The 12,447-nt window shown below is 38.8% G+C and overlaps 2 protein-coding genes across 2 annotated transcripts in view; one reads left to right on the top strand and one right to left on the bottom strand.

The window, feature by feature from the left end:
* The window catches only part of BPNT1 (3'(2'), 5'-bisphosphate nucleotidase 1), a 24,165-nt gene extending 21,502 nt beyond the window's left edge, over positions 1-2,663 (bottom strand). The window contains exons 1-2 of the mRNA XM_042780430.1: positions 2,544-2,663; positions 362-466 (exon numbers count right to left, since the gene is read on the bottom strand). Of these exons, the coding sequence (XP_042636364.1) occupies positions 362-466; positions 2,544-2,663 (225 nt within the window). The remainder of the gene's footprint in view (positions 1-361; positions 467-2,543) is intronic.
* An 8,307-nt stretch (positions 2,664-10,970) lies between these two features.
* IARS2 (isoleucyl-tRNA synthetase 2, mitochondrial) overlaps positions 10,971-12,447 on the top strand; it is a 96,710-nt gene continuing 95,233 nt past the window's right edge. The window contains exon 1 of the mRNA XM_007936930.2: positions 10,971-11,231. Coding sequence (XP_007935121.1) covers positions 10,971-11,231 — 261 coding nt within the window. The remainder of the gene's footprint in view (positions 11,232-12,447) is intronic.

Consider the following 12,447-nt stretch of genomic DNA (forward strand, 5'->3'; position numbering starts at 1 on the left):
ATCTCCTCCGTAGCTAATAGCAATTCCCACCTTAGAGTTTACAAAGACTTATGGGTAGAAAAGCCACACTAAGTAATTTACTACACCGCACTGCCCATCTTACAGTTTTAATGCTGAATATTATAACAATAACCATGTCTGCTATGACCAAGAATTGAGTCTTATGGCTTAGAAATGGACTAAAGTACAATACTTTAATCATGTATTTCCTACAAATCTCAGGAAAGCAATAATTAATTTTCTATGTTAAAATACAAGATACAATGGTTGAATTCATAACAGTGATTGATAAATCTTAACTGTCAGTTATAAATCCATAAGGTTAAGAAGAATTTAAAACTATAGCCCTGAGAACTTTTACCTCTTCCCCTATAATTGTTAGTTTGGGGAATTTCCGTGCCAGTGAAGAGCATATGCTCATTTGTGCCAATCGGTCAGCTTTGGTCTGTAGGTCTGTGGCGCACGTCTGCAACAAAGAATGCAAATGTTAGCAGAACTAGTGTAAAATAAAGAGCCCTGCTGGTGCAATGGTTAAGCATATGGCTGTTAACCAAAAAGTTCAAACCCAGGAGCTGCTCCTCAAGGGAAAAGACCTGGAGATCTTCTCCCATAAAGATTAGAGCCTACGAACGCCTATGGAACAGTTCTACTCTGTCTTGTTGGGTTGCTCTATCCTGTGCCTGGACAGCACACAAAAACAATGCAACAATATAGAACACGCTAGTATCAATCTGATTCTAAGCATGAGTGTCTGTATCATTTAAATTACACTGCCAGTTTTTAGACTCATGGAATTTAACACCAAATGAGTCAATTAGTTTCTTAGCTTTGTTTTTCTCATGGAATTAATAGTATACTTGAAGTTTGGAAAGGTGTTTTTAAATTACTTAGAACATTTTCTCTGCAAGTTCAGAAATTCCTTTCTTAAGATTTCTAAATATTACCTTTTTGCTAAACAGGTTAAGTGATAGTAAATTCATAATTTTTTCAAGGTAGCCAAAGTTAAATACTGTATCTTTAGTTATCCAAAGTATACTATTTAGATGGATTCTTCTATAATTTCCATAATGTCTACTAATTAATCTTAGTCCTAATAATTCAAGGGGTACTCAGGACAATTCACTAGCATATAGAAAAAAAATTCTATTATTTAAATCTAAAAAACATGACATTACCTGCAGTAAACTCAATATATAATACATTTATGTGGTGTCCTCACTCAATCTACATGTCGTATGTTGTTGTTGTTGTTAGGTGCCGTTGAGTCAGCTCTGACTCATAGCGACCCTATGTACAACAGAACAAAACACTACCTGGTCTTGTGCCATCCTCACAATCCTTGCTATGCTGGGACCATCGTCGCAGCCACGATGTCAACCCATCTCATTGAGGGCCTTCCCCTTTTTCACTGATCCTCTACTTTACCAAGCATGATATCCTTCTCCAGGGAATGGTCCCTTCTGACAACACAAGCAAAGTAGGTGAGACGAAGTCTGGCCATTCTCACTTCCAAGGAGCATTCAGCTGCATTTCTTCTAGGACAGTTTTATTTGTTCTTCTGGCAGTTCATGGTATTTTCAGTATCCTTCACCAACAACATAATTAAAAGTCATCAACTCTTCTTCAGTCTTCATTATTCATTGTCCAGCTTCCACATGCATATGTCAGATAAAAGAAAAAAAAAAAAAAAACCACTGCCATCGAGTTGATTCCGACTCACAGTAACCCCCATTGGGTTTCCGAGGCAGTAAATCTTTATGGAAGTAGACTGCCCAGTCTTGCTTCTGTGGAGTGGCTGGTAGGTTTGAACCACCAACCTCCTGGTTAGCAGTCAGATGCCTTAGGCACTGTGATACCAGAGCTCCTTATATGTCAGATAGTCATGCTAAGTATTTTCTTCCTTAGGAAATATTCCTGCTCTTTCTACCAATATGGTGCCAGACTTCATCATTCTGGATTCTTTGTGTGACAAAACTTTGTGTGAGTCAAGCTTCTTTCCCTCTTAAAATAAGATATGAACAGGTGGATAAAAAGTACTAGAAATGCCTGACCAGTACAGAGGACAGTGAGAATATTCCTTTTTTTCTACTTGAACATTTTTTCAGTTATAGGATATACATTTCTATATCTGACATAATCACAATGTAAAAATCTATCCCAACAAAATAAGTTATGCTAAGAAAAAAAAATCGGGAAGTGATCCAAAATATTGGCAGTGGTAGCATGATGGATGATTTTTGTTTATTGCTATTTTTCTCCATTTCCTATTTTTCATAATAGAAAACCTTTTATAATAGAAAAGAAAATTCAGTAAGATAAGTATCCTTCTGAAAGCAGTTACGTTACACTGTAGGTTTATTACTGAGCATGTAGGAAGTCTTCAGTCATTTCCAAAGCAGAAATGGAGCCCATTTGAAGTAAGAGTCTTGCAGTCTCTTTAGAGAGCCATCAGACACCTTTACCTGTTAGTCCATTACATTCTATAACTAAACTTTAATGAACATAAATAAAGCTGGTATGAAATGAGATGAGACTTTCAGTACCTTCTCCACAATGCCTAGGTCTCCTTCAGCAATAACACGTCTGACTATCATTCCTGCCTTTTGAGCAATAGAATATGATGAAGCTACCAACCGCATCAACACAGTGTGACTGGAAGCCATGATAAGCCCTAAAAGGAAGTTGAGAGACGTTTCTGTTACTTTCAAAGCCAACTACTGGTTTTATTGCTTGAATTCAATTCAACACATAGTGATTTAGTGCTTCCTTGGGACTGTCCCAATTAACTGAGTAGGTTCTTTAATAAATATTTACCAAAGAAAGCTTGGGAAAAAACTTCAATTTTCATCATTAGCTCTCTCAATAAATCCTTTCTCTTTGCAGATGGAACATTTTAAGGTATGGGCATAACCTGTGCAGGCTGCTGAGTATGTTGAAAAAGTTTCTTTGCGTGTGATGTGTGATCTGCAAAGGCTATCAAAGGTGCTTCAGGGGCTAAAAAGTATAAAATGTAACATCTTCCTTGGAGGAGCTAATATTTCTGTGAATAGGGACTAAAATAATGTAACCTAATGTTTATAGAGAAGCCTGGAGGTTCAAACCCACCAGCCACTCCTTGGAAGGAAGGTTGAGCAATCTACTTCTCTAGTGATACCGCCTCAGAAACCCAAGGAGGCTATAAGTTGGGGCCGACTCGACAGCACATAACAATGGCATAAACTGGTAAGGGCCAAGAGAGATAGAAATAGCATGAGGTGTGTTTGTGTGTGTGTGTGTGTGTGTGTAAGGGGAGGGTAACTAAAAAGGGGAGGGATTGCATATGGTTATAACTATTTTCTTAAAATCAAGTGAATAGTCCTTTAGAGATAGAAAAAATGTAATCAGCTGGTTATCCACCCACCCCATCCTCCACCCAAATAAAGAGAGAAAAAACAAAACAGTAACTGGAGTGAAGACCAATTATCTGTAAGAGTAATGAGTGTCAGAGAATTCACTGGCCCCAATGAAATAAATGAAACAGTCTTTAGGATTACATATATGTCCTTTGAAAGTACAAATTCAAATCCTGCAATTTTAGTGATGGTTCTGGATGCTAGAATATACTACCCAGATTCCCCTTCCGGACTGAGGATTTGTTTCCCCAACTGCTGGGAGTGCTTCCAACAGAGAGCCCTTAGCTGTCACCCTTTTTTGGGAACTTAACTGCTGAAGAGTCACCTTCCCTGAAACTGGTCAATCTACCCCCAAACCCATTACTGTTGATTTCAACTCATAGCGACCCTACAGGAAACCATAGGGTTTCCAAAACTGTAATCTTAAAGGAAGCAGATTACCACATCTTTCTCCTGCAGAGTGGCCGATCTTTCAGATGGCATCCAAGCGCTTAACCACTATACCATAGGGTTCCTTGAAACTAAGTCAACAGTGGGAGTTTAAAGGACTCTTCACCAAACTGGGCTGCCGCTCCAATTCTGAAGGGCCATCCTCGCTACTAAGCATTCAGTTTGGTCAACTAAGACTCTAGTTATGTCTGCACCCCAAAGCAACTACTCTCTCTGCCCATTCCTATTTCTTTCCTTTCATTTCACAGTGGTGATCCTGAGAACATTCCCTAATAAACCTCTTGCTATGACAAAAATTTCCCCACCTCTAAATCAACATTTTCTCAATACAATAAAGGAACACAGTCAGTTATAAGAAAGGCATTATACACCTTGATTCAGCAATAATCATCATTCCAACATCAGTTGCAGATTGAATATTTGATATGTTGTGCCTCTTTACATCCTTTTTCTATCATCCACATTTTATTCAGAGTTACCTCCTCAGAAACTGGTCAGTCCACCCCCAAACCCATTGCTGTCAAGTTGGTTCTGACTCATAGAAACCCTATATGAAACCACTGGGTTTCCAAGGCTGTAATCTTCATGGAAGCAGACTGAACATAATTGAGATACAAACAGGTAAAGTGTTTGAAACCCTTCAGAACGAAGATAGAACTGAAATTGATGAAAAGTAATGAATACCACAGTGGAATTAAGGTGAAAATAAAATGAGTTTCTATTTATTTGAATTTTGTTTCTCTTATTACACTTATGATTAGCCTAAGTTCATTTTCTTAGCAAACCAGATGTTACATGTGGAATAACTAGTTATGATTATTACTAATTCAGCAGCATATCAATTAGAAATCAGGAGAAATAATTTAGCAAATACCTTGGTGGCCTTACATCCATATATCTAGTCTCATATCTGATTTCTTTTGCATTGGAAAAGTCATCTTTAGGCAACTAATTTGTACTACTCAGATAACGTAAACACTGAGAATATTGCAATATGTGTTGGTATGTACATTCAGTCCCCATATTATACAAGACTCCATTTGTGAAAGGGAGATCATTTTCCTTCACTGTTTGGTGGTGGTATAACTTTTCACAGATCTCATTTACCTTTGAGCCTGTTAAACAATCATCTGAGCCTTGTCAGGCTTCAAGTATGACTAAATACTTCCTCATGTTTTCCAAGTCCATGGCTGTTTTTTTTACAAAGAAAAACTTTATTTTTTTTTCTCCTATCTTTGCCACAAAATGTATGAACCACCACTTAAAGCTAATACTGGTTTCATAGAAAATAAGAATGGAAGAAAATAAAATTTGATATAAAGCACAATAGTGATTTATAAAGAGTCCACAAATCATCTTCAGTTGGCAAATTAAAAAAAGTTACATTTTTTCTAAAGTACTTCTCTTGTCTAAATGGAATCAGTGATAAAATATTACTATCCCCTAACTCAAATATTTTTCTTTCATATATTTTTAAAAAATGAATGTATTTTTAGTTCTTGGTTAAAGAAAAAGTAGCCAATCATATTATTAAAATATGAAAATCTGCTACAGAGGTTCCTATTAGTCTGCTTTTTAATTGTTCCCCCTCCTGGACCCCAAATGAAAATTACCTTTTGTTGTAGTAGATACAGAGCAAGGCCCAAACTGGCAATAGGCAAGGTGATCACTTCCTTACAGCAGTTCAAATTATACCCATTGTGCTTCCTTCTCTACCAGGTTTAGACCTTCTGGGTCCTAAAACACTACTTTTTGTGAACATGTCTTCCTGAAAGCTTATTCAAAAATAGCACAGTTGTTATAAACATGGGCACTGGAGCCAACTGGCTATGTTCAAATCCTGGCTCTGACACACATCAGCTATTTAATTTTGGGGAAGTCACTTAAACTCTCAGGCCTCTGTCTATAAAAGGGAGATTATAGTACCTACAACAACAGTCCCTATTGTGATTATTAAATGAGCTTCCACCTATGAATCACTTATAACAATCCCTGGCACAAAGTAAGCACTAAATGATACTGGTTAATCATTATTATGATGATGACTGTTCTTATTACTGGCTATTCTACAGGGTCACTGGTGCAGCATTACGGGCAAAAAATTCCTATAGCTTCTGCAAGAGTATTTTGATCCTGGTGATGTGCTATGATAACTATTATGACCCTTAATCCCATTACAGATTCTTTTTCATAACATTCTGGGCTTGAGTACAGTAGATACGAAAAAAGGTGTAGAACATTTACAGCAATCAATCTAACATCTTATTCATTTCAGTAATGTTTACAACTGCCAATGGGAACCAAATTACAGTTTCTTTTCATAGACTAGGAAATTCATCTTGAATTAAATAAAAAGATGGTGAGCATATAAGGATGAGTATATAAAAATGAATGGTGAGTTCACAATCAAAACATTAAGATCATTTATCTTTGGTAACTGATTAAATGTTACTAAAGGTGAAGATTATCTAGAAAAGTAAAAATGTGAGCATGACAGAAAATTCTAGAAAAAGAACAATAAACAGCTATTCCTCTTAACAACTATCAAAATATCACATAAAACTATAGTAATTACCACCAGCCACTCCTCGGAAGGAAGATGGGGCAATCTACTTCCGTAGTGATACTGCCTCGGAAACCCAAGGAGGGGTGCTATAAGTCGGGTCCGACTGAATGGCACATAACAACAACAATAGTAATTAAACAGTTTAGTCCTGGGGCAGAAAGAGCGAAAAATCAATGGAATCAAATAAATTACAGAAACAGATTCAAACAGTGTTCATGTGGTGTGTTTTTGAGTTACTTATGACTCATAATGACTCTATAGGGCAGAGTAGAACTGCCCAGGCTGTAATCTTTAAGGGGGCAGATTGCCAGGACTTTTCTTCCATAGGATGGCTGGTAGGTTCGACCTTTGGTTCACAGTTGAGTGCTTACCATGGTGCCACCAAGGCTCTATTTAATTGATGGGGAAAAGTCAATTGTGTATAAATTGTGCTGGGAAAATTGCTAACTATTAAAAAAAGAGTTGGATTCCTTTTGCATTCTTTATGTCAATATATATTCCAAATCAATGCATGATTTAAAAATTTCTGCATAGCCAAAATACTGTAAACAAAGTAAAACAATAACTGACAAAATGAAAAAGATCTGTATCATATGTGAGACAAATGAGCTAATTTCTGTTAGATGATGAGCTCTTAAATATCAGTATGTGAAAGATGAGGGGTCGCTATGAGTCGGGTCAGACTCGACGGCACATGACAACAACAACAACAACAAAAGATGAATAATCCAATACAAAAATGAGGAAAGGATAGTAACAGGCAATTCCATAGAAATGCCAATAAATTCATGAAATTCTCGACTAATAATGAAAGAAATGCAAATTGAAAAATAAAAAATGATTGTTCATTTTTAAGACCAGGGCAGAAATAAAAGAGTTTTCTCATTGTGAAGGAACATGTCCCTGAACATTGTTAGTAAGGATATAAAATGGTGAAACCACTTAAGGAAAGTAATTTGAAAATGTTATTAAAAGTAAAGCAGACATATCCTCTGAACTAGCAATTATAATTCCAGAAAACCCTAACTAAATTCACAGGACGACAAATATGTATGTATGAAAACACTTGCTGCAATAATAGCAGAAAACTGGAAACAAGTTTGATGTTCATCAGTAGAGACTGAATAAATAATGGAAGAGATATGCACAAATGGACCACATTGCAGTTATTTTAAAAAAAGATACAAATTAATATATGCTGATATTGAATGATTTTCTAGGTAGATTAAGTAAAAAAAAGAACTATGTAATCCCATTTGTGGGGACCAAAAGGATATACACTCGCCCCTTAGTATCCGTGGTTCCCTATCTGTGTATTCAAACCATCAGGGATTGAAAATGTAAGAGAAAATACAAAACTAATTGAGTGGTCAAAGCAATCCCTCAAAGGCTGAGGGAGCACAAAGTGCTATTTAACATAGCATTTACATCATATTAAATATTATATAGGAGCTCTGGTAGCGTAGTGCCTAAGTCACTTGACTGCTAACCAAAAGGTTGGCCGTTCAAACCCACCAGCCATTCCTCGGAAGGAAGATGGGGCAATCTACTTCCATAGTGATACTGCCTCAGAAACTCAAGGAGGGGTTGCTATGAGTCGGGTCCGACTGGACAGCACACAACAACAACAACAACAACAAATATTATATGTAATCTATAGATGGCTTAAAGTTTATGGGAGGAAATACGCAGATTATAGGCAAATACCACATCATGTATTTAAGGGACTTGAGCGCGTGAGGATTTTGGTATCCACGGGAGTCCTAGGAACCAATCTCTCGCAGATACCTAGGGACAACTGTGTATATATACCCGCATATGGGAAAATATCTGTAAGTATATACAAGCAATTATTAACAGTGACAACTTCTGCAAAGAAAGATTAAGAAGAAAATGAGTATTTTTAAAACTTATAATCATACTTCCTTTTGCATTCTTTGAATAGTTTACCATAGAATCCATTAATTTTATAATTAGTGTAAAATAAATAGTTTAAAACACGGGATCTGAACAACACACAACCAATGACGAGGATCCACTGTTGGTCTGGTGGGAATGACAGTATCTTTTCCTTGCAGTGCTCTGTTTCTGAATGTTCGGTAAGAAACTAAAACATCGCTTGGAGCTTTCAAAATTTGAACAAACATTTTAATTACCTAATAAAACAATAAAATTTGCTACAATTGAAAATTTGCATCAGGGATGTTTTCTTTCAAATTGCGCTCCAAGGGTTTCCTAAGGTTTTTCCTTAAAAGTTTGTAGTGAACATTCCTTGTTCTCCTATCCTTGGTCATATCTTCACACACCAAGGAAGACAGAGTTACAGTACTTAGTACACAAGCAGCAAATACTTAGACGGTAATCAAGTTCTGTTAGTTTCTTTTCAATGCTAGTTTAATTCCTTCTATTTGCCAAAGGCACTCGAGCTTGCCCCCTGGTAAATCTGACCTCACCCATTAGAAGAGAAAATAGTTCTTCTCCTGTTTCTTTAAACTCACTGTCGTGGAGTCCACTCCGACTCACTGCGACCCCTCCTTGGGTTTCCCAGGCGGTATCTCCACGGAAGTAGATTATTGCCCAACCTTCCTTCTAAGGACGTCTGGTGGGTTTGAACCACCAGCCTTGTGGTTAGCAGTCAAATGCCTTAGGCACTAGCAAAACCATGCCACCTATTTCTTCGAATGATTTTATCACTGACACTATAAATCAGTAGGAACATGTTTGAAAATTAGTCATCCTGTTACAGTATGCCACACAGATGGATTAAAAAACAAAAAGGTAAAACATTTACTACTTTAATGAAATTTAATTTTAGGCGTAAGACACTCTCTAACTTTGGGCTCACTAATCAACATAATGCCTAGGTTTTCCTTGTTATTTCTACAATAAATTAGCCATGAAAATAAGGGCACGAAAATAAGAGCAAAGATACATAATTAAAATGCTGACACTCAGCATTTGTAGTGGCCCGAAACTGAAATATGTGGAGAGACACTATGATTCACGTAAACTTTTTTTAAAATGTTTAAATCCCTTGACTTCCTCCTATCTGTAAAAGGGTTGGATTAGGGGACCAATTAACTGCCCAAGGCCCGACGGACGGGGAAAAATTTACTTACGGTGACAAACTTGGATCAAAGAGAAATGAAAGACACTTCAACATATAACAAAAAACGCGCTATCAAGCAACAGGTCCCTTGTTGCATCCAACACTGCGCTTTGTCTCTGTCAATAGCTCATTTTGACTTGAGGGGGGCAAGCCTACCTCAGCTACTGAGCATGCGGAAAATTCGGCGCAAGCGCAGAACAGCTATCGCTTTTCCTTCCTCTTCAGTCTTGGACCTGCCAGGCAAATGTGCTGTTGCGTGTTTTCTGTAATATCTCCGTGGGCTTACAGAGATTACTTTTTGTAAAAGTGAAAAGCGTCTCTGTTTTTAAAAATTCACTCTGGTTGTAGGAGTCTTCCAGCCCACTTAGTACAGCTTACTTTTAAAAAATGTTCATTGGATTAGTGATTTTACGAGGCGTCAGTAGCTGCTTAACCTTGAAAGATCACTCCATACCCTCACTGTAAACAAAACAGCATTATGCTGACTTGTGTTAATGGTGCGGGAGCTATGGTTCCTTTTTTTTTTTTAAGGCTTTCATTTGATTCTTGAAAGTATGTGACCTGGAAAAAGAGTTTCTGGGTGGTGCTAACTGTTACCATGTTAATTGCTAATAGGTTGGAGGGCCCTTGGTAGGATTGGTAATCTATTTACGAAAACAGTATGAAGCAAACATTTTGTTTGTTGAAATCGTCTTATGTAATATCAACCACAATGTGATTTAGTAATACATGTGTTTTGAACATTAAAAAAAAAAAAAAAAGCCTTATGAACGAAGTTTTCGACAGCAGTGAGTTTGGTTTTGGTTCACATGAGGTCATGAGTTGCAAGTGACTCTACGGCAACTTTTTTTTTTTTGGACCCAGAAAAGTTTAGGAAACTAACTGCTGCAGTGCTTTGCGTTTGCCAGTTGTTAGTCCTCCGAGAGCGCCACTCTTCTAGGCATGGTGTGTCATGTCAGTGGTTTTCGACTTTTTGAGGCACTGAAAAAAACCTACTTTAAATTTTTATAGAATTGCCAAAGGTTAAGGGAAAAAAAATAGTTTACTCATTTAGGAATTTAATATACATTTAAGGACCATCCTTTTTGTGCCTTACCGTGTTTGAACGTATGCGTAGAGGGCACATGAGAAAGGCATAAAGAAAAGGCAACACTTTTTTTTTTTTTTGTCGATAGTAAAATGCAAGGCACCATGATTAGAATATAAAACTAGAATATAAGCCCTGCCTGTAGAGGTAAGCCCGGCCCGGGAGAGACTGCAGCAAACACCCGAAACGCCTGAGCCTGAGCTCTAACGCCAAGGAATCCGAGCTCCCGCCCCCTTCCCGCCCCTTCCGTCCCCGGCGCGTGCTCACTCCCTCACTGCTCGCGGAGGCTACGTGGGGTCCCGTCTCCCGAGAGCCGGGGCGGGAGGTGAGGCCTCCGCGCCCGGAGGAGACCAAGGGGACTCTGCTATGCGTTGGGGGCTACGCCCTAGCGGGCCAGGGGCTGCGGCCGCGGCCCGGAATCTGTGGGGCCTGCCCCGCCTTCCCTGTCGCCTAGGGTGGCGAGGAACAACATGGAGGCTTCTGGTGCGGTCAGTCAGTGGGGCCAGTAATCAACTGCCGAACTTGAATAGCGGCAGATACCGGGACACGGTGTTGCTGCCCCAGACCAGCTTCCCCATGAAGCTGCTAGGCCGCCAGCAACCCGATATGGAGCTCGAGATCCAGCAGGTTCGAGCCCAATCTTGACGCGTCGGAGGGCGGTGGCAGGGAGCCGGGCCTTGAAGGGGAGGCGCCACGCGGCCAAGGGAGCAGAGGAGCAAAGACTTCACTATGGGAGCCAAGCCGGTGCAATCCAAACCCCGGGAGGGTGGACAGCGGGGTGGAATGGGCACAAGCTCCAAGCCTTTTAAGCCGGTGTTTTGACTAGACCTGTGAAACTAATGAGCATCCTACAGGTTCAGTTTGCTGAAAGCGTTAAGTGAAGAAATAGGCAGTGAGGTTCCGGAGCAGTATATTAAAAGGGGAAATTATCACTGCCTCAGATATCACCATGTACCGAATGTATGTCCCATGTCTAGTTTAGGAAGCATAGGACAAATTTAGACACTGGAAAAGTAGGTTGTAAAAATGCGACTAGAAGAAATGATGGAAAGTTGGACATCTACTATTGTTGTATCAGTAGGTTCCTAGTTGGAATTGCGCATGAAGGAGAGTAGCGTACTTCTGAGTCCAGTTCCGAAATTGTGCTTCTGTCTCTCATATTAGACTGAACTTGACAACGTCAGAGTTTCACTTGTTAGTTTATATAATTAAAAGTTTTTTAGAATAGCAGATATTTTGGAAATAGTTACATAAATATGTTTAGCTTAAACATTATTGTAACAGCCACCAGAGTTCAATGTTTTGGCCATCTGAATTTTTTTTAAGTTTTACCCAGTACCTTCTGTATGCCAGGAACTGTGATTATTTTAAACGCTTTCTTTTTTAATTTTTATACTAGTCCTGTGAGGGTTTTTTTTTTTTTTTTTTTTTCCCCTTCAGGTAAGGAAACAGGCCAATAAGGCAAAATAACTTGGCAGACATCATACGGTGGTGGGTGAGGGCAGGGGATTGGGATGACATTGAGTATTGTTCCATATTTAGGGAGTAGTTGAGGCCAAAGGTTGGCAAGGATAAGATATGTATGAGAGATCTGTAAGTCCTTCAGCATGGCAGGACAGAATGGAGGATAAGGGAGTATTTGAGCCTGCTCAAGGTTCAAACTCACCAGCCACTCTCGGAAGGAAGGTTGGGCAATCTACTTCTGTAGTGATACTGCCTGGGCAACCACAGAAGGGCCGCTATGAGTCGGGGCTGACTCCATGGCACATAACAACAAGAAGAATGTAGTGGTATAACCTGCAGTGTCCAGATGATACAATCTTTTTTTTTTTTTTGAATTTTT

The sequence above is a fragment of the Orycteropus afer genome, unplaced genomic scaffold (assembly GCF_000298275.1).
Source record: "Orycteropus afer afer isolate SDZICR_OR568_19922 unplaced genomic scaffold, OryAfe1.0 scaffold00039, whole genome shotgun sequence".
Lineage (NCBI taxonomy): Eukaryota > Metazoa > Chordata > Mammalia > Tubulidentata > Orycteropodidae > Orycteropus > Orycteropus afer.